Source organism: Lates calcarifer, linkage group LG9 (genome assembly GCF_001640805.2).
Source record: "Lates calcarifer isolate ASB-BC8 linkage group LG9, TLL_Latcal_v3, whole genome shotgun sequence".
In the NCBI taxonomy this organism is placed as follows: Eukaryota; Metazoa; Chordata; class Actinopteri; family Centropomidae; genus Lates; species Lates calcarifer.
Window position 1 is genome coordinate 14,571,526 of NC_066841.1, and position 22,643 is coordinate 14,594,168.

General features: G+C 41.7%; 2 protein-coding genes across 2 annotated transcripts in view; one reads left to right on the forward strand and one right to left on the reverse strand.

Moving 5' to 3' along the window:
• The window catches only part of LOC108874026 (exosome RNA helicase MTR4-like), a 22,432-nt gene extending 10,916 nt beyond the window's left edge, over nucleotides 1-11,516 (reverse strand). The window contains 14 exon segments of the mRNA XM_018662377.2: nucleotides 583-684; nucleotides 1,754-1,864; nucleotides 2,364-2,443; nucleotides 6,460-6,591; nucleotides 6,701-6,824; nucleotides 7,040-7,138; nucleotides 7,945-8,069; nucleotides 8,190-8,280; nucleotides 8,396-8,570; nucleotides 9,375-9,487; nucleotides 9,806-9,868; nucleotides 9,950-10,016; nucleotides 10,404-10,544; nucleotides 11,370-11,516. Coding sequence (XP_018517893.1) covers nucleotides 583-684; nucleotides 1,754-1,864; nucleotides 2,364-2,443; nucleotides 6,460-6,591; nucleotides 6,701-6,824; nucleotides 7,040-7,138; nucleotides 7,945-8,069; nucleotides 8,190-8,280; nucleotides 8,396-8,570; nucleotides 9,375-9,487; nucleotides 9,806-9,868; nucleotides 9,950-10,016; nucleotides 10,404-10,544; nucleotides 11,370-11,470 — 1,524 coding nt within the window. The 5' untranslated portion in view covers nucleotides 11,471-11,516.
• A 232-nt stretch (nucleotides 11,517-11,748) lies between these two features.
• On the forward strand, nucleotides 11,749-22,473 carry LOC108874025 (ATP-dependent RNA helicase DHX29). The gene is made up of 28 exons (XM_018662376.2): nucleotides 11,749-12,109; nucleotides 12,639-12,712; nucleotides 12,868-12,981; nucleotides 13,091-13,220; nucleotides 13,312-13,451; nucleotides 13,533-13,673; nucleotides 14,048-14,174; nucleotides 14,264-14,422; nucleotides 14,805-14,973; nucleotides 15,088-15,208; nucleotides 15,312-15,704; nucleotides 15,786-16,052; nucleotides 16,171-16,314; nucleotides 16,427-16,603; nucleotides 16,729-16,869; nucleotides 17,523-17,664; nucleotides 17,768-17,888; nucleotides 17,996-18,080; nucleotides 18,232-18,320; nucleotides 18,959-19,087; nucleotides 19,247-19,322; nucleotides 19,443-19,667; nucleotides 19,798-19,934; nucleotides 20,393-20,483; nucleotides 20,606-20,902; nucleotides 20,984-21,115; nucleotides 21,383-21,479; nucleotides 22,128-22,473. Exons 1-28 carry the CDS (start codon nucleotides 11,941-11,943, stop codon nucleotides 22,181-22,183), a joined length of 4,143 nt encoding a protein of 1,380 aa, XP_018517892.1. The 5' UTR covers nucleotides 11,749-11,940; the 3' UTR covers nucleotides 22,184-22,473.
• Nucleotides 22,474-22,643: the final 170 nt, after the last annotated feature.

Sequence of the window (22,643 nt, forward strand, 5' to 3'; positions counted from 1 at the left end):
AGCTCTTATACACAATACGTGGCTGTTTATGTGGCGATGCAAGCTGCAGGATTTGAAGACCTTATAAAGGCCTCAGAGTAACACAGTGTGTGTGACAGCTCCACACTGCATACAGGCCGGAGCTGTGGTTTTAAAGAGATAGCAATGTTTATGGGGAGTTTTACTACAGAAAGACATTGCAGGTACAGTGACACAGAGAAACTGTATGTTTACTGGCCAAGGAGCACCTCCCTTTAAGTCATTTTTACATTTCTGAAACATTGGATGACTGGTCTGCATTACACAAAGGCTCAGTCCACTTTCCGCTTTGTGGCCACAGCACCGCAAACAATAATGCTCTTTTTTGCATCTATGATAAATGTTAAAGTTTCTTAATTCTAAATAAAAAAATACTGAAGCTACATGCAAAAACATCCACGCATATGAGGTTGTTCTCGCCCAGTGAGGGGGAAAAAAAGTAAAATTAAAAAAAACAAACTATTCCTTTAATGCCAACAGATAATTTGTAGAACAATTTGTCTTCACAGATAACCATATACAGTATGTGACAATAACTCTGTGTGTGTGTGTGTGTGCTCTTACAAAGCGATGATTCTTGCCATCAAACTTGCGTGCGCTGGTGAAGAGCACAGTGCGAGCTGGCATGTTGATGCCCATGGCAAATGTCTCTGTGGCAAACAGGGCCTGGGATGGGAATAAAAAAAAAAGCATTAAGAAAACCTCATCTCAGTATTCTGACAGTCATCTTCAATCCAGCTTGAATAAGAAGCCCTGTGGGGTGGTCTTGTAAACAGACAAATACATATGTTTGCTTTCATTGGTTCTCACCAGAAAGCTCTGTGTGTGTCCTCGAGGCCTAATGAACACATTTAATATGTTTTGCTCCTCATTAAACATCTGCAAACTAATTTTTCGAGTCCAAAGAGATAGTGGTGTACTCAATGCACAAAACAAAGAAATGTTGGTGCTCTTATAGAAAAAAATGGTTGAAACTTTCAAGCCTGCAAAACTGTAATAAATGAAGACTTTTTAGAAAAACTCTGCATGTGCTTACTCCTCTACGCCTGAGCACCTGAAGTTGTTGATTTTTAAAGTATTCTAAATGCTACATTGTTTCCATCCATGCTTGTTAGCTAGCAGTCTTTTTCACAGTCTTTTGTTGGCATATCAATATGTTTCTTGGTCACATAAGACTCCAGTGAAAAGAAAAAGAAAAAGACAGATAGACTTGGCTCAACTGGTGAACTGGCTGCAAAGCAACACCACATCATCTTGCGAGGCGCTGCAGGGGCCAAATACATGCAAGCTCACATTTCTGGTAGATTACTTTGTACCATCAGTAGAGTATTTCCACTATTTACCTCAAAAATGTCACCATGACCTTTCCAGTAGTGTAGAAACCTGTCTCATGGTATTATAAACTGTTCTGCAGCATTTTGGCTTCTGATGAGCCTTACACATGCCCTCACCACCTCAGCACCCACACTGTTTTAAGCGCTATTCTTGATCTGAACACCCACTTACTGCCACCAACTGTCGATAAGTGGGCTAACCTAAAACTTGCAGCACAAGAGTGTGCTGAGTCGCCACACGCTTATAATATATAAACTAATTGGTGATCATGTCACAAACACACTGCTCCACAGTGCTACTACTGGTCACAAACTTCACAGGTGCCTCTTCAAGTATTCTTGTACATACAAGTTTGTTGAATGTTTTGATGAGCGTGACATTGAAGCAGAGCCAGTCATACCTTGAGCAGGCCTTCAGAGAAAAGAATCTCTATGGTCTCTTTCAGGATGGGCAGCAGGCCACCATGATGGATTCCTATTCCCCTCTTCAACAGTGGCAGTACGTGCTCCACCTGAGGAACACAAAGAGCATGGATAGGCAGGTTATTGTCTGTAGTATTTGTATATAAAGTTTTAGTGACAGTGCAAGTTCACCAGTTCATAAGATCATAGCCTTCATTGCAAGAGAGTCAGAGAGTGGAAAAGCATCTAACCCTCGTAGTGGAAAAGTGTGATCTATGGTTGGCTTTGCCGTTTCTCGTACCGTAGTGGTCTACCCACTAACAACTATTCCCCCAACACGGCTGGTTTTCATAATGTGACTCAACACAGCAGAGTAAAATAACAGGAGCACAGCGTTTGAGCCTGTGTTGACATTATGTGCGCAGCTATTTACATGGAGGCTGTTTAACTGTCTAGATAATGACTGAAGAAAATGGCAAGGCTTTTTTTTTCCCTGAGGTTTTAAAAGGTGGCAGAGCTTGGTTCAAAACTCAAGTGTGAACAGTGTGGATGTTTTAAAACATTGCTGGGTTGTGAGGAAACACAGTGAGAGAGTCCAGTCCTCCTCACCTGAGGGAGTTTTTTGTCTTCGTCTGAGAGACAGTCCACTGCGTTGTTGAACACTTCCTCCACCAGACGTTTCTCATCATCTGGAATTTAGAAAAAGTCATGTTAACATCTTCTCATAGCTGTTCAGAAAACGTTCTAAATATTAGCACAAAGTCATTCAACGAATCCTTTGGCATGCACTCGCACACAAACTCACACACACTCTTGGGTGATTTCAAAATGTTTTCACATTTAATTTCTCTTGGCCTGTGTGATTCATAAGGGACATCGGGGAGTTTTTTAGGGGATTGCTCACAGGAAAACGTCAACCACCCAAGGACTGGGCAAGTAAATGACACTGCTACATTTGCTACGAGTCTGTGTTGACTCTAGATTTTACCTAATTTTGCAGCTAACAGAACTGTTTCTCTTATGTAGACTTTCATACAAATATTCATGTTGTGCGATTGAAGTTGAGGTTTTATTACACAAACATTTATTATGTGAAAAATGTGTGGCTGCTGCCACTTTTCAACTAATAATTTATTAATGTAATTTGCTATGTATGAATGCACACTGTGCACTACCACCAGTGTCTTGTTATGGCGCAAGTAACATTACATTGTTTGCTGCTGGCCACCTCTTTCCATGTGGAAACTTAGTCACAGGTCTTTCTTTATTCATGAAACCATTCTGGGAAATCTTCCTCCTCATGTGCCTATGTTAGTCAGAAACTTGGACTTCCACAAAGTCTGATGGCTCAGTATTTACTGTTCATGCCAAATGACTTCAGTGTCAATGGGACTTATTTTAATAGTTTAATAACAAAGCAATGCCATAGACAAACACCCACTAAGGCCAATGTAAAAAGCAAGCTAGCCCCATGGCTCCAGTAAAACAGCCTCATGAAAAAACATGTCACAGCCAGGAAGTCTACTTCGTAGCATAAATTACTCAGAGCAAAGTTATAATAATAAGATAATAATAATAATAAAAATCAATAATAAGAACTAAAGCTAGAGGCCCAAAGCTCTTCTTGTGGTCCTCAGAGGTTGCAAAAGTTATTACAACCCAATGTTTTCAGGGGCTTTTTGCAAGTTTTCTGTGCCACCAGAACATAGTTTCTTACTTGGAGCGGGTGGTGGTGATGGTCACTTGCTATGAGCTTCAGCTGTTGTTGTGTTTACAATACAAATGGTTAGAGGACGACCTCTGAGAGAGCTTCTTCCTGGACGCTATAATGAGTTGCTATTGGAAAGTAATGAGATTGGTCAGCTGACCAGGACTAGCTGCTTAGCATGCTAACTTCAGTAGAAGAAAAGAAGAAACATAATTAGAAGCAAAGCATTGCTGTTGCTTTCTCTTGGTGAGTAAAGGAATGAAGTTTGATGGTGAACTTGCTATGTTTCTTCTAGACTGGTACATAAACAGCTGTTAATGCTAACATTGGCTGTGTAGCAATAGCAATTTTCAAATAGCTCCTTTAAAATCTTACATAAATCTTAAATCTAACATAGACATATGAATGTTACATACGTCTTTGCTATTTTTAGAGCTATACCAGCAGTGGGCTGAAGACATTAGGATTCATCCCCTGGGTACTATGGATGTCCACAACTAAACTCTTCTAGATAACATGTCATAGGCTTAAAGTTATCACAAGGAAATCTTAACTTAATGGTGGAAAAAATGATTAGGAATTATCTCCTGGGAACCACATAAATTACCAAACTACATTCATGGCTCTGCAACCAGTAATTGCTTAATTATTTTGCTCTAAACCAAACTGATGGATGGGCTTTAATCAACCTCAAGCTCTACAACTGGTGGCAAAAACCTGGGTCTACTTCCTCCTGTTAGTCCTACATAAGCCAGCCACTTCGTCTATTATTTGCCTGCTTGTCACGGCAGTTCTGCACTCGGTCAGTCGGTTTGTGTTTCGGCACCAGTTGGTCCCCTGACTCCAACACGGCTCTGCCATTCCACAAACACTGCCCAGAAACTATGTGTCACAGCACACAACAGGGAGGGAAGGAGAGAGGGGGGGACTCTTTTTAGAATTCACAAAAGGAGAAACAGAGAAAAAAATGACAATGGAAGGAGGAAAGCACAAGTAGAAAAGGTAGAGGTTCAGGAGGGGGGGGGGGGTGGACAGAGAGCCACGTGGCTCCCTCTCCTCATCATAACCCACCTACACACATAAACATAGGAACTCCATAACACCAACAACCTGCCTACATACAGTGTACGCTGGTTAAACAATCTGGCCTCTCAATTGTTTGGTTTAGAGAAGTGGCTCCTATGAGTTTCTAAATGACAGACACAAAGAGAGAGAAAAGATTCACGATTGAAACTCATGCATTTTTTAAAACTGCATATGGTCAACTTTGTACCATGGGTCATTCCAACTAATTATTTCATCAGAAGTTGTGATACAATTTTCTGTAGCTATAAAAAAACCCAATCAATCACATTCTATCATGAAAGCCTCTTTAAACTACTATAAAATGTTAATGGAATAATTTGACTCCCTCACAAATCACATTATCTTATATCAAAACTCTGCCTCAATCAAGTGAGATTTTCTGCAATCAAATGAAATTATTTGACTGCTATTACTGGACACAATCTGCCTCATTTTCTAAGGAAGTTAGTTGGTTTAAGAAGATTCTCAAATCACATGAAACTGCTGGAAATGAGAAATTATCTTTGGCAGAGTTTTTTCCATTTGTTTTTTGCAATATTGATGTAAAAAATTGGCAGCGTTGACAGCAGAGAAGGTCTTCAGTGTTGGAAGAGCTCAGCATTAAAACAAACCACCTCATTTATAAGAATGTCATGATGCAGGGCAAACAAACCAAGATGAGGGAGGAAAATGTTTCCCCACGTACAACCTCATAAGCATGTTTTATTTCACTGAAAAAGCCCGAAGCAGGTGGACAGGAGCCAAACTCCATCAACTGCTGGATTATCTCCCATAGTGCAGAGATTTGTCCTCATGAAGCAACATCACTTATTCACTGGACCAAACAGCGGGACCAGCTGTGCACGCACAATAAGCCATATTCATGGCACTCGCTCAGTAGGGAGGATTCATTCGCCTCTGCTCGCCAACTATTTCGTATTTTGGTGAGTGGTTTCACTTGCCTAATTTCAACTCCCTCCCCAAATGTCTCAACAATTTGTCACAAAAATGTATTTGGTTTGGCATTTCAGTGTGCAGAGACAATCTGCTTAACATCTCTAAATTTAACCAAAACTATGCACATTGTTTGATGTGCTGATAGTGTGACTTAATACCTGATAAGTGACAAATGCAATGAAAATAAAGCTAACTCCAGCTAAAAAGAGATTCATCATGTCAAGCTGACATTTAAGCGTTTACTGCTGGTTGAATGAGCAACAAGGATTTTTAAATTGCTGGAATAAGATGTGCCAGAGGGGAAAAAAATCATTAGATTGTGAAGCATACAATAAGTGGGCTATGAGTCAAAGAGGCCAGCAACTCTGGCTTATTAAATCTGGAAAATGTTATATCCTTATCAGTCAGATCACCAGAATTTATGCTTTGTAAACACAGAAAGCGCTGATGTACACCATGCCGAATCTGCTTGACACACAGTTTGACCTCATTTTGCTTGGTAAAAAAAAAAAAAAATATGAAAGTGAAGTGATCTCCTGCCAAGAACACATCACCTGCCATTAATCTACTGGTTCAAGGGCCTGACGTAAACCTTTTACAATGCATTACTATGCAAAACCCTCAAGACTATTGTGTATAGGAGTATTACTACATGCATCTAATAGGAGTCATGCTTGAGCTGCTTGAGATTTGCAATCACACACATGTTGATCTCAGTCACCTCTAGGGTCATTACAAGAGTTGCATTCTGTCTACCTCAACCATAACCGCTACTTACCTAACCCCCTAACCCTAACACAAAATGCTTTTTCTCAACTGGGGACACAGCTTTTGTCCCCAGTTGGACAAGCTGCCCCCTGTTAACTGCTCTTTAGTCTGAAATGTATCCTCTAAAAGTAACCTGCAACAAACACACACACTCTTACACTTAGAAGTTGTGATAAAGCCATATGCTGTATCATAAAGCATTCATACCTCTGTTGAAATCCAGTTTGGCCACCTGCAGAGCGTACGCCTCACACTCTTTCTTGCTGAAGCTGAAAATGATGACAGGCTGGAAGTTCCTCTCCATGATCATCTTCACTATCTTGAACACACTGGATGGACCTGAGAAAAGTACACAAACATAAATACTGATGTAAAATAATCAACTTAAGACATTTACAGATTTTGACCTTGAAAACTGACAAACACACACACACACACACACACACACCTTTAGTGCCGCCTCCTTTACGTCCCCTCGGGTCCCACTTGCCGCCTCCACTGCTGCTCCCAGAATCCCCTGCATCTCTCAGCACCTGCATAGCTGTGTTGAAATTGTCCTCTCTGAAGTCGCCCTGAAGAGAATCATGAACACACAGGTATTAGAAGAGACCCATCGCACAGAGAGTGGTCCCAAAGGATGCATCCAAAATTAAGAAACAAAGAAACAGTCATCTTGGCCTAACATGAAACCAGACACATCTAGTCTAACTTCTGTAAGTATCATTTATCACTAATTAGACGGTACTCCCTCATAACTACAGTAAGTGCAGTCTGTGGATGTTCTTACATTCTCGTCAACCACCAGGTGGAGACCATCGCCCCCTGCTGGAAAGATGTAGTGTTGCAGTGGAGTGGGACGGTAGTCTGTGTACACCACATGGCATGGCTACAGGAGACACAAACGCTTTGTTAATAGTGGAAAAACAGAAAAACACAATCAAATGAAACCACGATCTCTTTATACAGACGGACAGACAACTGTTGCCTCCTCACTTTTAATATGGGAGGGGGGTCAAACTAACTTAATGTGTATCATTATAATATGCAGTGCGTCAATACAGCTTGTCAAAGAATACTAAAAAAAAAAGAGTTTTCATTTGCATTCAGGAGAACAAATGTGTTAATTCCAAGTCTACTGTGCTAGACTGTTTTCGGCAAGCCAACAATTTTCTTTAACATTATTGTTTACATTTTGGCAAGGTGGCACCATTAAAAGTACAGTATTTCAAATTAGCTATTAGCAGTTCATGTCTGCAGTGTGTCCATGGATGTATCGACAGCTATCACTGAATTTTTTTTCATACCAAACAAACTTAAAAGCAAATTCTGGGGCTCTAAGGAGCAGCTGTGATTTGAATGTATATTTATGGACATTATCATAATGGACATAGGCCATAATGTTATTCTGAAAAAGTGCAAATAACACTGAAAATAAAAAATGTGTGTAATACATCTGTGTTCAGATTTAACCGAGTCATGTCTCAGAGAAATTGTGATCATTCTGATGGGTGGGCCAGTTAAACGCAACACACTATAGTAACTAGCTTGCAGCTAACTGCCTCATATCTCTTTCTCTGCCCCCATGCGACTCTCAGTCTGAAAAGGCATTTGATTGTAAAGGTGCTACTCCACCTGAGAAGAGACCACAAGAGTGTATGCTTAATGCTCTGTTCAATATTTGCACCATCTCACCTGCTTATGTAGGTAACAAATCCACTCAGCAAATTGTCTGGCATTGGGGATGGTGGCTGACAGGAAGACATAATGCACGTTGTCAGGAAGAAGAATGATGGTCTCCTCCCACACCACGCCACGCTCTGAAAGGTTAGGTCAAGTAAAGATACAAGTCTCTCAGGTTTTTTGAAACACACAGAAAGCAACTTTACTATGCAGGGTGAGATGATCAATAGTGTGTTCTTTTTGTATTATGTACACACCTGCATCTCTCATGTAATGGATCTCATCAAAGATGACCCACGCCACCTCCCTCATGATCTCAGAGCCTCGGTACAGCATGCTCCTCAGGATCTGGGAGAAAAAGTTTGTCGTGTCAAACCAACCAACCAACCAACCAACCAAGACCACCTGATAAAAGTATCTTTCTGACAAATCCAATGGTCTTTCAAACATAACTGTTTCCCACCTCTGTTGTCATGACGAGGCAGGAGGCGGTGGGGTTAATGGTGACGTCACCAGTCATCAGGCCCACGTCCTGAAACTCCTCATACATCTCTCTGTATTTCTGGTTGGAAAGAGCCTTGATGGGGCTGGTGAAGATCACTCTCTGCTTCTCTCTGAGGGCCAGAGCAATGGCATATCTACGAGGAGGAGGAGATCAGAGTAAACCAGGTTCAATCACACATCAGGGTGAAAGGGTGACATATCAAAAGAAAGTGAAAGTAAGTAAGATAAATAGTTCAACCATTGCATCACCTTAAGGATGTAAAACTGGATTTCAGCTTTTGCTTCCAAAAAAGGTGCTTTCATTTTTACACTTAAGTACCTCGAGTTCTATAAAAGCGCTATTCTTACTTAGAAGAAACTTACTTGGAAGAAAGGAAATCAAAAACAGCTGAACACAACTGCTGACCGAATCAAGTGCTCTTAATAAAGTAACATTCGCTGCTGTTTATGACTCGCTTTAAACGGAATCTGATGTGGCCTTCACGACAATACTTATTTTCTGTAAATACAAAGTCCTACGTGGGGAAAATGTTTCAATTTACCGACTAGCAGGACTTTCGAGTAACACATTCATATAAAACATATAAACTTTTCTGAAGCTCTGTGAAGTCAGTTTTAGCTTGATCATGCATTTTTTGGGCCTGAGGGAGTTTTATTAACTCAGAGTTAATGTCATGTGTCACATTAACATCGCACAACACATAAATAATGGCAGTGCATCCACTACTGCTGGTAACAGAGGGTATTAAAAATTACATTTACTCATTTATTGCATATGTTTTTTCAGTAGAGTACACTGTCCTTGGTAAAAACAAGCTATTAACTGAAGGCTTTGCACCCTCCAATGTGTATAAGATTAAAGTAAGATATTCTAACCTATTCATTTCTAACACAATAAAAACAGCTATTCATAAAAATAGTTTGATGAGAATACTCACTCAGCACAGACGGTCTTGCCAGCAGAGGTGTGGGCAGACACAAGAACAGATTCATTGTTGTCGATACATAAGATGGCTTCACGCTGGAACGGGTCAAGAACAAAAGGGTACTCCTACAAGACAAGCAATATCAGAACAAATGTAAGAAGAATCCAAGTGCACTGACAGTGACAATGACAGTGTAAATATATGTTAAATATGTTAAATATGATCACAATACACAAGTATTGTCCTTTTAGAAACAATGTACTGCTATTAAGACTTAATCATAACGTCCCTGAGGCTACGTTTAAAAAATCAACAACTTTTTTAGCCTTTATACTGAATATTTCAGCAAAACAACTACACATTACCGGATTTTGTATTAAGACATTAGGAACACACTAAGTCAATCCTACAAGTAGAGGACTCAAGTTAAACACTCAATATACCTTGGCTGCTTTTCCCACTCGAGGTTTCAGTGGTTTATATTCATCACTGGCAGGCAGAGCAACCTGTCGGGGAGAGACCATATGTTTAGCAAATAACACTGTAACAAATGCATTAGAGAAATACAGTTCCTTTGCTTCCTTTACCTCATGAGAACATCCTTCCACAGTTTCAACTTGCTCCACCTTCACCTGGGGCATAAACTCTGCAAGACTGAGGTAAACAAAAGACGTGTTACCTAGACAGCAACTTTATAACACATTCTGCAGCATCTCAAGCCAATAACTCACCTGACAACACTCACTGTTATCATTATTAATCACAATTCATGTTATAATTTGTTCTTGAAAACAGACATATCAAAGTTGAGGTCTGTACTCAGTTGTCAGTTTATTAGATACACCTAGCTAAAATTATTAAAAAGTACAAAAATCCAACACAGTGACTGAGAAAATGCACTTACTGCTCTTCACTGCTGATTAGTTAGTCAGTAACTAGTCTACACAATAAACTGGTAACTTGAATGAGCATCAATAGACAGAGATTATAACAGCACTTGAGCTACTTGCACCAGCCTATGGTATTTAGCTTTTAACTCACTTCAGGTCATTAGCAGTGATGGTCTCATGTCGAGGTTTCTTCCCAAACACCACCTCCTCTCCTCCATCACTGTCTGCCTCCCTCTTGAGCTTGGAAGATGGACCAGCATCCTTGTCTGTGCCATTTTTACCTACAGTTTTCCTGGAAAAGAGAAAAACATGTAAAATCTTGTTAGATGAGCCAGTCCACACAAAAGTTACACAGGAATGTTTAAGCAACATTTAACTAGACATTGCTAACTTGAGTCTCACAGCAACAGCAGTAGGAACTAACTAAGTGCATTTAAACGTACCTCACATGAATTACATTTCCATCTGCTGTTATTTCATACTTCTACCCCACAACATTTCAGGGGGATTTATGATTTATTGAACTTACTTACTCCACTACAATTGTCTGACAGCTTGTTTTGTCCAACCAACAGTCCAAAACCCAATTATAATCACTTTACCTTAATTTATTATAAAGATAAGCAATAAATAGTCACACATGATAAGCTGGAGCCAGTAAATGTTTACATTTTTGCTTGATATATCAATTATCTGTATAGCTGCCAGTTAATTTAGGGTGGTTTAACTGATTGATTAATCAAATCGTTGTATTGATACACCATTTTTCTGTGAAAGGACAACTTTACTTTTGGTACTTTTAGGGGCCATTAGCTAAGTAGGATTTTAAATACAGACCTTCTACACCACGGTACGGAAACGGGGCAAAACGTTATTTAGTATAACACGACAGAAACAAATAAAAAACGCTGCGAATTGACATTTTGCAGCACAAACAGACAATGTATCTCACATATCTCTAACAATTTAACAAAGCTAACTAACTACACTGTTTCACTGCCCCTTACAACGTCTCTGCTGTCACGAGCGCACATGATGCTTCGTTCAAGCTCCCTGTACTATCAGACCTCCTGGTTACAGACATCAAACATCACCACGCAAAAACTCAAAACTTTACCCTGTTTCTGGAGCCACAGAGGCAGGTATCTTTTTGCTCGTGGCCGTTTGTTGCTCATCATCAAACACGCTAAACAGACTGTCTCCAAACGCGTCAGCCATGATTGTTAGGGGCACGCTTTCCCACAATTCAACACGAGGTTATGCCGCGTTCAGGTTAGGACCACCCCTGGTAGTTACGGATACATCAAAATGTAATTTGAATGTTAATATAATCCATTCACCTTATTAAGTATTTTATAGGTCATATACACTGTTTGTTTGTACATACTTTCAGTTGATAACAAACTGGTACAAATACGTGACCAACAAATTGTTGACTAATTCGTTTATTTCTGTTTATCTGCCGGAATACGTTTCTTCCTGTCCTTCCCATTCTCCCCGAATGCAGCATAACACATCCGCTACGGCAGCCGTGTGGTCCAACCCGTCATGAATACGCAGAGATGAGAAACACATACTAGTGTAATTTTGCTCGCTATACATTATAATTTCTTTTAACACCTTGCTAATGACTTACAATTTCTTGGCCACATAAAGGAGCTACATCCGGGTTTTGTTTCGGTGACTTAATGGGGGGAAAGAAGAAGAAATCGGCTGCTCCGGTGGCCCCGGCAGCAGCGGCAGCAGCAGCCGGCAGGAGTGGTGCTGCCGCAGCGGGGAACAGCGTGGCAGAGGAGCCGAAGAAACAGCCAGCCAGCAACAAGCCGGCTAAACCAGCCAAAGAGAACAAGTCTAAAGGTGGTAATACCTGCCGATACCTGACAAACTCTCCCCAGACTTTGTTTGGCTTCCCAGTATGTTACTGTGACGTTACTGTACTGAAAAACTCAGTGTGCTGATATTGTCGTTCTCAGTCTGATAATACTGATATACTGCTTTCTATAGGTGTTCATAATATTGTGGCCCTGTTTACACTGACTTAATCATATTTGTACTTTTGCTGTGATCAGTCAGTGTAGTTACTGTCTGGACGTTAGGGCTGCAGGGTTGTGAACATTCATTACTTTTTGCATATTAGACCCTCTTGTCCCTCATAGTTTCCTCTCAGTGCTTCTCATTTCAGTAATTAGTCCATAAAATAAGTTAATAAATCAAAATTATTCAATATTCAGAAGAATGTGCATGTGGCATGACAATATGTGTCAACAAATGTGTGATGCAATCTAAAAAACAACATACTTGCACTGATCATGTCAAGTGAGAATTGGACTAACATGTAGTCTGGCTCAGTAGTAACACACACTGCTCTGTTGTGTCCTTACTCCAGCTCCAAAGACCTACAGTCTTGCCAACACTGCCCAGGTCGACACAGGTGGAGTCTCAGACAAGTCTATTCTTAAAGTAAGTCAGCCGCTGTGACCAGCTGTTGATTACCTTTCAGCTTTACTGAAGCCGTCTGCTATTTTTTCAGCTGAGAATCTGTTCCCTCAAGTGTGTTTCACACTGAAAAATATTCAAATTGTTGTTAATGAGTGGGATATGACCCTTTAACACAGGTTGCTATCCAAGCTGACCTGGAGAAGAAGATCATCAAGCTGGTCAATGACTTCAGACAGGAGAATGGTGATAAAGGGCCCATATCAGGCAGACTTACAAGCAAGAAACTGCTGGTGAAGACAAAACTTCCCTTCCTTCCTTTTTTACAGTTAATAAATATTTAGATTTGGTCATATGACAGATTGTTGTATTCATTTTGGCTTTCTCTTCATGTGCCTGCAGGACCTGTACACAGCTCTGCAGAAGTTCAACTTTAAGAGAGAACATATTGAGGAGGCAATGAAGAGCAGTGTACTCTACGGAGGGGATCTCCATTCTGCTCTCGACTGGCTCTGCCTCAACCTTAAAGATGGTAATAGAGCGTCAGCAGTTATTTGGATATAATCACTGTGTAATTCTTGAGAGCACAGCCCTGCAAAATGTTTATTTTTGTATTTTACCAGAGGAGCTACCAGAGGGTTTTAGCCAGCAGATGCAGGAGGAGAGTCAGAGGAGCAGGCCCAGGTTCCAGCCTGCTGCTCACCAGAAACCTGCCACTCCGAGTCCCAAAGCGCCCATCAACACCCGCAAAGAGACTACCAAGGTTAGTGCTGTTAGGTTTGTGTGCTGGCAGATATGTGTATGTATTATGTCATAGCTTATAAATGTGTGTGGTGTGTGCCAGGCCACTGAGAAGGATGAAGCTGCAAGCATGAAGGACTGGATCCTGAGGTACGCAGAGCAGAGCAGTGATGAGGAGGAGGAGGAAGAGGAAGGAGGGAAGAAGACTGCACACAATCCTGAACTAGAGGAAAAGTTTGATCCAGTAATTAATATTTATACTTCGATCCATACTTTTTTGAAAAAAAAAAAAAAGAATTTAACATTTTGAGACACAAAAGTGGCATCTGTCTTCTCATCTAACTCTGTGCAAGAAAGCAAAAAAGCTTATCTTTATATAGTTTTTTCTATTATATCTGACACTGGAGCTGGCATTTTGCATGGTTGCAAATGCTAATCAGACTGGTGAATGAATGCTCCACCATTTCCTCTGTAGTTTGAGCCTTGCGCAGAAAGTTCATTTTTTATTCACTGTCAGCTTCACAGATTAAGTTGTGATAGTCAGAGATACTAAATGTCATAATGTATGTGGCATGATGTAGTTGTTCTATAATGATGTGTTTGTTTCTTGTTGTGTAGAACGACCGGTATTTGATCCTCACTGCTCAACTGTATGACACTAAAGAAATGGCAGCTGCTGCCAAGACCAAAGGAGACAAAGCGGGCCAGAGGATGGCACAGGACAGGATACGCGTCATACAGCAAGGTGTGTGTGCTTTAACTCTTTCATGCACAAATCACTTTCTTCAGTCTCACTTTGAATTTTGGAAGTACAAATATGTTTTCTATGTCTAGAAATGAAGCAGCTGGAGTCTCACCCCATGTTCAATCCAGCCATAAAAGTGGTGGACGTGCCGCAGAAGGAAAAGAAAACACTTCCTGTCAGTGACGACAAAGAGGACATCACCTTCAATTTATTTGAACAAGCTGAAAAGGAGCCTCCTGCAGAGAAAGGTTCATCTGGAAAATCAAGTTAAATTCATTCATCGAGTGACTTTAACAAAACAGGCTCAGAGGACATATTAATATAAAATGTAGCAAATTAGAGCTTTCAGTCGCAATGTTGTAGCTCAGTACCAACAGACTGTATAGTACCGTGTAATAGATGTAGAGTATATGTGTGTATGGAGGAGACTTTCAGGATGTTAACTCAGAACACAAGATACATCAGTCAGATAAAAAGCAAGAAACACAGCTGATGAGAGTATTAGTATCTGAAAAAAAGTTTTACTGAAGCACACATACGATTCCAGCTGTGCTTTTTGGAGCCTTCAGAGGGCAACATCTGGCTTCAGTGACTCTGTTGCTGATCAGTTTGTTTCATTTTGCCTCACAGTTGTGAAAAAGAACGAGCCAAAGGACATTCGCAATTTCGACTACACAGCTCGAAGCTGGACCGGAAAGTCTCCCAAACAGTTCCTCATCGACTGGGTCCGAAAGAACCTGCCCAAGAGTCCACCTCCGGCTTTTCACAAGGTCCCTGCTGGAAGATACTGGAAATGCAAGTAAGTATGTTGTACAGGGAAAATGTTAGAGACAGTCAGTCCCGTTCTTTCTGATAGACTTATGACTGAAATTAGAAATATGTTGTTTCAACATGATGTTTTTTAATCCATCAGGGTGCGAGTTCAGAGGACAGATGATGTCCTAGAGGTTTGTCCCACCATCCTGACTGAGGACAGCATGCAGGCTCAACATCTGGCAGCCACACTGGCACTCTACAACCTGGTTAAAGGGCAGGTACTATATGTTACCATACTACAGTCTTTTATTTTGTTAGTTTTTACATTTTTTGCCTATAGTGAATTCTTTCCCCCTCCCCTCTCGATTTTTGACTCTTCAGTCGGTGCACCAGCTCCTTCCTCCAACCTACAGGGATGTGTGGTTGGAGTGGAGAGACAGCGAGCAGCAGCAGCAGGAAGAGAGCCGCACCGCTGCCAACAAACCTCGAGACCAGTTCATCTCCCGGCTCCTGACCAGACTCAAACAGCAGCAGAACCAGAGCCAAGGTCAGGGGTCGGGATCCCAAAGCCAGGCGGGGTTGGGCCAGGGTGGGGACGAAGAGCCTGAGGAGTCCTGGGAGAACCTGGCTGGTCTTGATATTGGGGATGGAGGAGAGGAAATGGAGGACAAGAGTGAAAAAAGAGGAGGGAGGAGGGAAGGGGCAGGAGCACTCGAGGCGTCCAGGGAACTCTTTTTAAAACTGAGGAAGTCCTCACTCGCCCAAAAACTGCAGGTAAATACACATTAACTTTTCCACTTAGCACAGTTTGCATAAAATAAACCCAACTCATTCAATGAGTATTCTACCTTGAAGGCAGAGCGAGAGCAGCTTCCTGTCTTCCAACACCGTCACCGTGTCCTGGAGGCTCTGCAGCGCCACCCTGTGGTAGTTGTGGCCGGTGAGACAGGCAGCGGGAAGAGTACTCAGATTCCTCAGTTCCTGCTGGAGGAGCTGTTGACTGGGGGAAAAGCGGCACAGCCCTGCAACGTCGTGGTGACCCAGCCCCGCAGGATATCCGCCATGAGCCTGGCCTGCAGGGTCAGCCAGGAGCTCGGGTGTGAGGATGGACCGGGATCGAAGGTGAAAATCCATTTTTACAGAAACATCATGTTCTTAGCTTAGAAATAACTGTGTAGGCTGACTGGATGCACCGACACCTGCTGTAACGATCGTGTTTCATGTTGAAATCATGTTTCAGTCGTCGCTGTGCGGATACCAGATCCGGATGGAGAATCAGTCCGGGGAGTGGACCCGTCTCCTGTACTGTACCACTGGAGTTCTGCTCAGGAAACTCCAACACGACAGACACCTCAGCTCTTTGACGCACATCATCGTAGATGAGGTACTGACGGTTTCTGATCAGACACTATTTGTTTTGTTGTTTATTTTTTCCTAAGTTATAAAATCAAAAACTTCAAATCTTCTTTGGACTCACCTCACCTCCATGTCCTCAGGTCCACGAGCGCAGCGTGCAGTCAGACTTCCTGCTGACCATCCTGAAAGATGTCGTTATGAGGAGATCAGACCTGCAGCTGATCCTCATGAGCGCCACAGTGGATTGTGACAAGTTCTCCAGCTACTTCAACCGTTGCCCGGTGATCACCATCCCCGGCAGGACTTTCCCAGTGGAGGTCAGAGGAGCTTTAGTTTGTGTTTAGCTGTGTATGGAATCTAATTTAATTCATTTGTCTATATTAAATGCTTTGGGAGTGGATATTAGGGAGGAGCTGCATCTGCTTTGTGGTTTTGTGTCCAGGTGTTTCACTTAGAGGACATAGTGGAGCAGACGGGGTACGTCCTGGAAAAGGACTCGGAGTACAGCCAGAAAATTCTTGAAGAAGAGGAAGAAGTCAGCGTCTCTGTCACTCAAAAAGGCGGCAAGACATTACAACACCAGGTGACGTTGACTCTCTGCAGGAGTGATATGTGTGATAGTGGTGTTTTGTTTGAGTATATAAACTGCTCTGTTTTTTCCTTTTCCGTCATTATACTTCCTGTTATCATCTTATGTCCTGTTTGATGATTTATCTCAGTTTGCTGCTCTAATCTCCAGCAACCTGCAGTGAACCTGCAGTCAGGATTTAAATCTTGATAACATTAAATATTCATAATGAAATAAATAACAAATCAAAAGTTTGGGGGGAAAAAGACATTCTAATGAACTAGTTACTGACAGTTTATTCACAACCTGAAAACTTAGCTAATCTTCTTCATCAGCAGTGTGTAGTTTGGCAAACTTCCAGTAACTCAAATCAAATTTTGATTCAGATATTGCTAAACTGTAAGAGGGACACATCCCCTCTTTCCAACCGAGCCCTAGCACAGAGAAAAACACATGAATAAAGTAATCTGTGATCATTTCGTGCTCATGTAAGATCACATCGCTCACTGTAAAAAACGGAGAAAATAGATTTTAATGACATTTAAATGACTTGTTTCTTATGATAATGACAATGGATTTAACCTGGAGCCTTCTGATCTGAGTGGATTGTTATTCTACTGTAATTTAAAATAAGTGTGTGTTAATGTGTGTGTTTCTGTCTGTTTCAGGAGGTGATAGTGAGGGACTCCTCAGGCTGGGACCTGGGTCCTGACCTCGACCACTTCAGCAGCAGGACTCGGCAGGTGCTGCAGTACATGAACCCTAATAAGATCAACATGGACTTGCTGGTAGACCTCATGGACTACTTAGGTACAACACATCATCAGGCTTGCTTCAGACAGCATCAAATCCATGTTCATACATGTTTTGATGTTGTTGTGTGTGCTAATTTTTTTCCTGCTATTTCTGTCAGACAAATCCCCACAATTTGCAGATTTGGATGGAGCCGTTCTGGTGTTCCTCCCAGGTCTGGCTCACATCCAGCAGCTGTATGACCTGCTCTCCTCAGACAAGAGGTTCAGGGACAAAAACAGGTGACAACAAACTCTCACAATGGGAGAAATGCTGAAACAAACTAAACTACACATTTAACTTCACCTTTTACCTCCATCTCACTGTGAGCCCTGTCTGTGACTTAAAGGTACAGGATTGTTGCCCTCCACTCCACCCTGTCATCAAAGGACCAGGCTGCTGCCTTCACAGTGCCCCCTGCTGGAGTTAGGAAGGTACTGTTACATATGTTACAGAATAATAAAGCATGGTGAAATAACTGTAAACAGCAGTAACAACATTTCAAATATTCCATAAATAAAATGATATCACTGAGTGACTGAACAAATATATTCATACTGGCCTTCTGCTCTGTCTCTTCTTTAGATTGTGTTGTCGACTAACATTGCTGAGACAGGTGTGACTATTCCTGACGTTGTGTTTGTCATTGACACTGGGAAGACCAAAGAGAATAAGTAAGAGCTCCTGAACAACGCCCAAAAAGTCTTGCATGTCATAATATTATAAATATATTATTTCTTGTTATGTTACAACATATTACTGAACCCTAAGCCTAAATTATTCACTCTGTTCCAAGGTTTCAGTCAACAAAATATGTTTTATTTGAATTGTCTGAGAGTATGAAGCAAGAAAAACAAAACTGAGAGTCTGCAGTCATGCTAACAGCTTTGTTTGGCTTGTAATGAAAGTGAAGTGAAATGTCAGCATGCAAATGTGCTCACTGTTACAGTCCAGCTGAGGCAGACAAGATTGTCTTTAGCTTTGCACTTATTTGGTCTGTACCTAATGTCATGGCAGTTCATCCAATGGTTGTTCAGGCATTTGAACTGAAACTACAGATGTCAACCTCATGGTGGCACTAGAGGAGAAGTCAGAGCATCACTAAAGTCATTAGGATTCATTATGTGGCAACCATGAATCTCAGTGTTTCTTGGCAATCTATTTCAAGAGGTGTTGAGATATTTCAGTCAGAACCAACAGATTGACATTTTCATCCCTGGAACCAAAGCATTAGCATGACTAATGATCACAGTAATTAGAAAACATAACTGAGGCAGGTTGCAGAGAAACTGTGTTCTGTTGTGTTATTCAGGTACCATGAGAGCAGCCAGATGAGTTCTCTGGTGGAAACGTTTGTCTCTAAAGCCAGCGCCTTCCAGAGGCAGGGGAGAGCGGGACGTGTCCGAAACGGCTTCTGCTTCAGACTCTACCCAAAATACAGGCATGGAGCTCATCATTCACCATGCTGAGATAGGATGAAGAACTCAAATGAGAAACCCAAATCACATGCATTAAATTTAAAGGATGTGTTCATCAATAAAGATGCCACATTCCTGTTTATGGTCATGTGCTGATCTGCTCTGTTGTTGTTTAACCTCAGGTTTGATGCCTTCATGGATTACTCCATACCAGAGATACTACGGGTCCCACTGGAGGAGCTCTGCCTTCATATTATGGTATATAAACCACACTCAGTTGTACAGACACTCTTACCTTCTACTTCATGTGGAAAAATTATTGAAACCTTTGGTTAAATGTTCCTCAGTCCCCCTAATCCCTTCTCTCCCTTCTGGTAGAAATGTCAGTATGGCTCCCCAGAGGAGTTCCTGAGCCGGGCCTTGGATGCCCCTCAGCCCCAGTCGGTCAGTAACGCCGTCAACCTGCTGAGAAAGATCGGCGCGTGTCACCCCGACAATCACCTCCTCACCCCTCTGGGACACCACCTGGCGAGTCTGCCCGTCAACGTCAAGATCGGCAAGATGCTGATCTACGGAGCCATCCTCGGCTGCCTGGAGCCCATAGTACGTCTCACTGCCTGAGTAACAAACAAAAAAATATGATTTTTTGCAACCATTACTCTCATAATGTATATTTTAGAATCCTGTCTACTTTCATATTTTGCCATGAATATTAATCAAAAATTTGTTTCAGGCAACGATCGCAGCAGCCATCACTGAGAAGTCTCCCTTCTCCACACCAATGAACAGAAAGGAGGAAGCTAATCTGGCCAAGGCTGCACTGGCATTAGCCAATTCTGATCACCTGACCATATACAACGCATATCTGGGGTACGGCCTGCTCTGAAAATACCTTTAAAACACTGTGTATTTTCTTAAAAGAGCTCGTTTGGGAGCCTCTCACATTAATCACACAATCATTTGGACTTAATGTCACAGTGATGCCATTAATAAGATTCCCAGCTACGCGTGCAGGAGGCTATTGAGTCCTTTTGTGTGGACTTTGTGTTAATACCATCAAACTTCCTGCTGCTTAGATCCAGGTCCTCTCAATTAATTAATTATATTATCAGAATTTATAGTTATGTAGAGTAGGGAAGTACAGACAGAACTGTGATATAAATATAAGTAAATGAACAGACTTAATAAATAACTGTAGGGTCCTTACTGGTTTTCCGTCTGTATGGCTGCAGTATGATTCTCAAACAAGAATTAAATTTCATTATATATATAATCTTGAGTTTCATTTGGGAAACACTGACCTATTTTCTTGTGTTAACCTGTTGTAGGTGGAAGAACTCACGGACTGAGGGACAGAGAGCAGAAATGTCCTACTGCAGGAAACACTTCCTCAATCGAACAGCTCTCATTACAATAGAGGTATCAACACACACACATTTGCATGCACGCTCTCACTTTGGCTTCTCTTGATTTGTTTTAACACAAATTACTTTCTCCTCCTCCACCCGTCCGATGGGACCTGTTTGATGTCTTCCATTCAGGATGTGAAGCACGAGCTGATGAAGATGATGGAGCAGGTTGGTTTCTGGTCGTCTCGCTCCTCCTCTCACTCCAAGCTGCAGGCGTCCGCGCTGTCCAAGCAGCAGATCTCGGTCATGAACGCGGTGCTGACGGCGGGGCTTTACGACAGCGTGGCCCGGGTCTTGTGCACCCCGTCCGTGGATGTGCTCGAGCGAGTGGCCTGCACGGTGGAGACCCCTCAAGGCAAGGCCCAAGTCCACCCCTCGTCTGTGAACCGCAACCTGCAGACGCACGGCTGGCTGCTGTACCAGGAGAAGGTATGGGTGGTGTTTGTGTGTGTGTGTCTGTGTTATCTGTTGATCTCTAAGTCACATGTGCTAATATCTGCTTATCCTCAGGTGAAATACACTAAGATCTACCTGCGAGACACCACTCTCATATCACCTTTCCCCATGCTGCTGTTTGGAGGTGACATTGATATTCAGCACAGAGAGAGGCTCATCACATTAGACGGATGGATACACTTTCAGGTCGGATATCACCCGGGTTCAGTTTTTATGTCCTTTCCTCATCTATCCCTTCCTCTAGCAGCAGCAGTTGTGAATTTGTACACCCAGGAAATAGACATTGTTTGAGATTTACAGCCATTCTCCAGCTTCAGGGCCTTGGTGTTGTGCATGTAGGCACCCTGCAACACCTCAGAGACATTATCGTTGTGATTAACTACACCTGTGATTGTCAACATGTCTGCTGTGAAAAATGCTGCTCATATACTTTATTTATTTTCCCTTTTAAAGGCTCCTGTACGGATCGGTGTGATATTCAAACACCTGAGGAAGCTGATGGACTCTTTGCTTGAAAAGAAGCTGGAGAATCCAAGGATGAATCTGGAAGGTAAAAAGCCCTGCATCAAAGTTTTTCGCTAGATTAAGCAGCACGAAACCTTAAAAAATGCTGGTGAAGAATGACTACATTTTCTTCATCTGTTAATAGTTGAGACAGCATTTCAGTTAACCCCTACAGTTAACTGAGGCAGGATAAGCAGTGATTTTATTTCAGCTGTTCAAGCATAAGAAAACTGTTAGAGACACATTGGTGAGTCACACTGTTGCACTGGGTGACATGTTTTGTCATGATAAAAATAGGCACTTTTTTTTGAACCAATACCACAAGCGAAACTTTGCTTAGAACTAAACTGTGCTGTTTTAAAATATGAACCTAAATTCTTGTAACCCGTTTTTAAAGATTTGTGTGGTTCCTTAAGCAAGAAACAGTAGGTTTGCTCTTATCAGGGATTTGGTAACAATAAAAATAAAGAGTAATGTCAGTGTTATACAACAAATATAATGTCATGAAGATATGGGAATACACTGACAGTTGCTAAAATCTTCCTCAGGCTAAGTTTTTCCTCATTAACGATTTTTTACGAGAAACAGTTTAAATAAAAAACCCTTCCTCAACCCCTTCCCAGTCCAATTTGTTGTCTGTTTTAAAATGTATGTACCTTCCCAAGATACACTGATCCAGTATGTCTCTATTCAGGTGAGAGGACCATCCAGATTATTCTGGATCTGATCAAATCAGAGCATGCTGTGTGATATCGGACCACCAAAACAGCTACTTGCTACAGAAGAACCTGCAAACCAGGACCTGTCAGCAGGCAAAATGTTTCCCATTTCACCTCTGCAATTCAGGATTGATGCTTGCAGACAAACAGCACCCACTGAACAGATGTGGGCGTCCCATGGATGAACTGGCAGTTACCAGGAACTCTTACTCACATTGAGGAGGACTGTGTAATATAAAATGCAAAAATTTGAGAGTAAAAATCAATAATGAGATAATGATGTTGCCAAAAGTGGTGGAAATAAAGCTGTATTGATTTTCATTTGAAGCATTTATTGTGCCATGGCAAGTGTGAATGTAGGTACCAAACAGAGCCTAGGAGTATGTTAAAGATTTGCTTTCACAGTCCAAGTTAAAGGGGGTCCGATATCACAGCGACAGAGTTAAAGAGATAAACCAAGCATTCATCTGTAGAAGGAGCAGGTTGAGGGC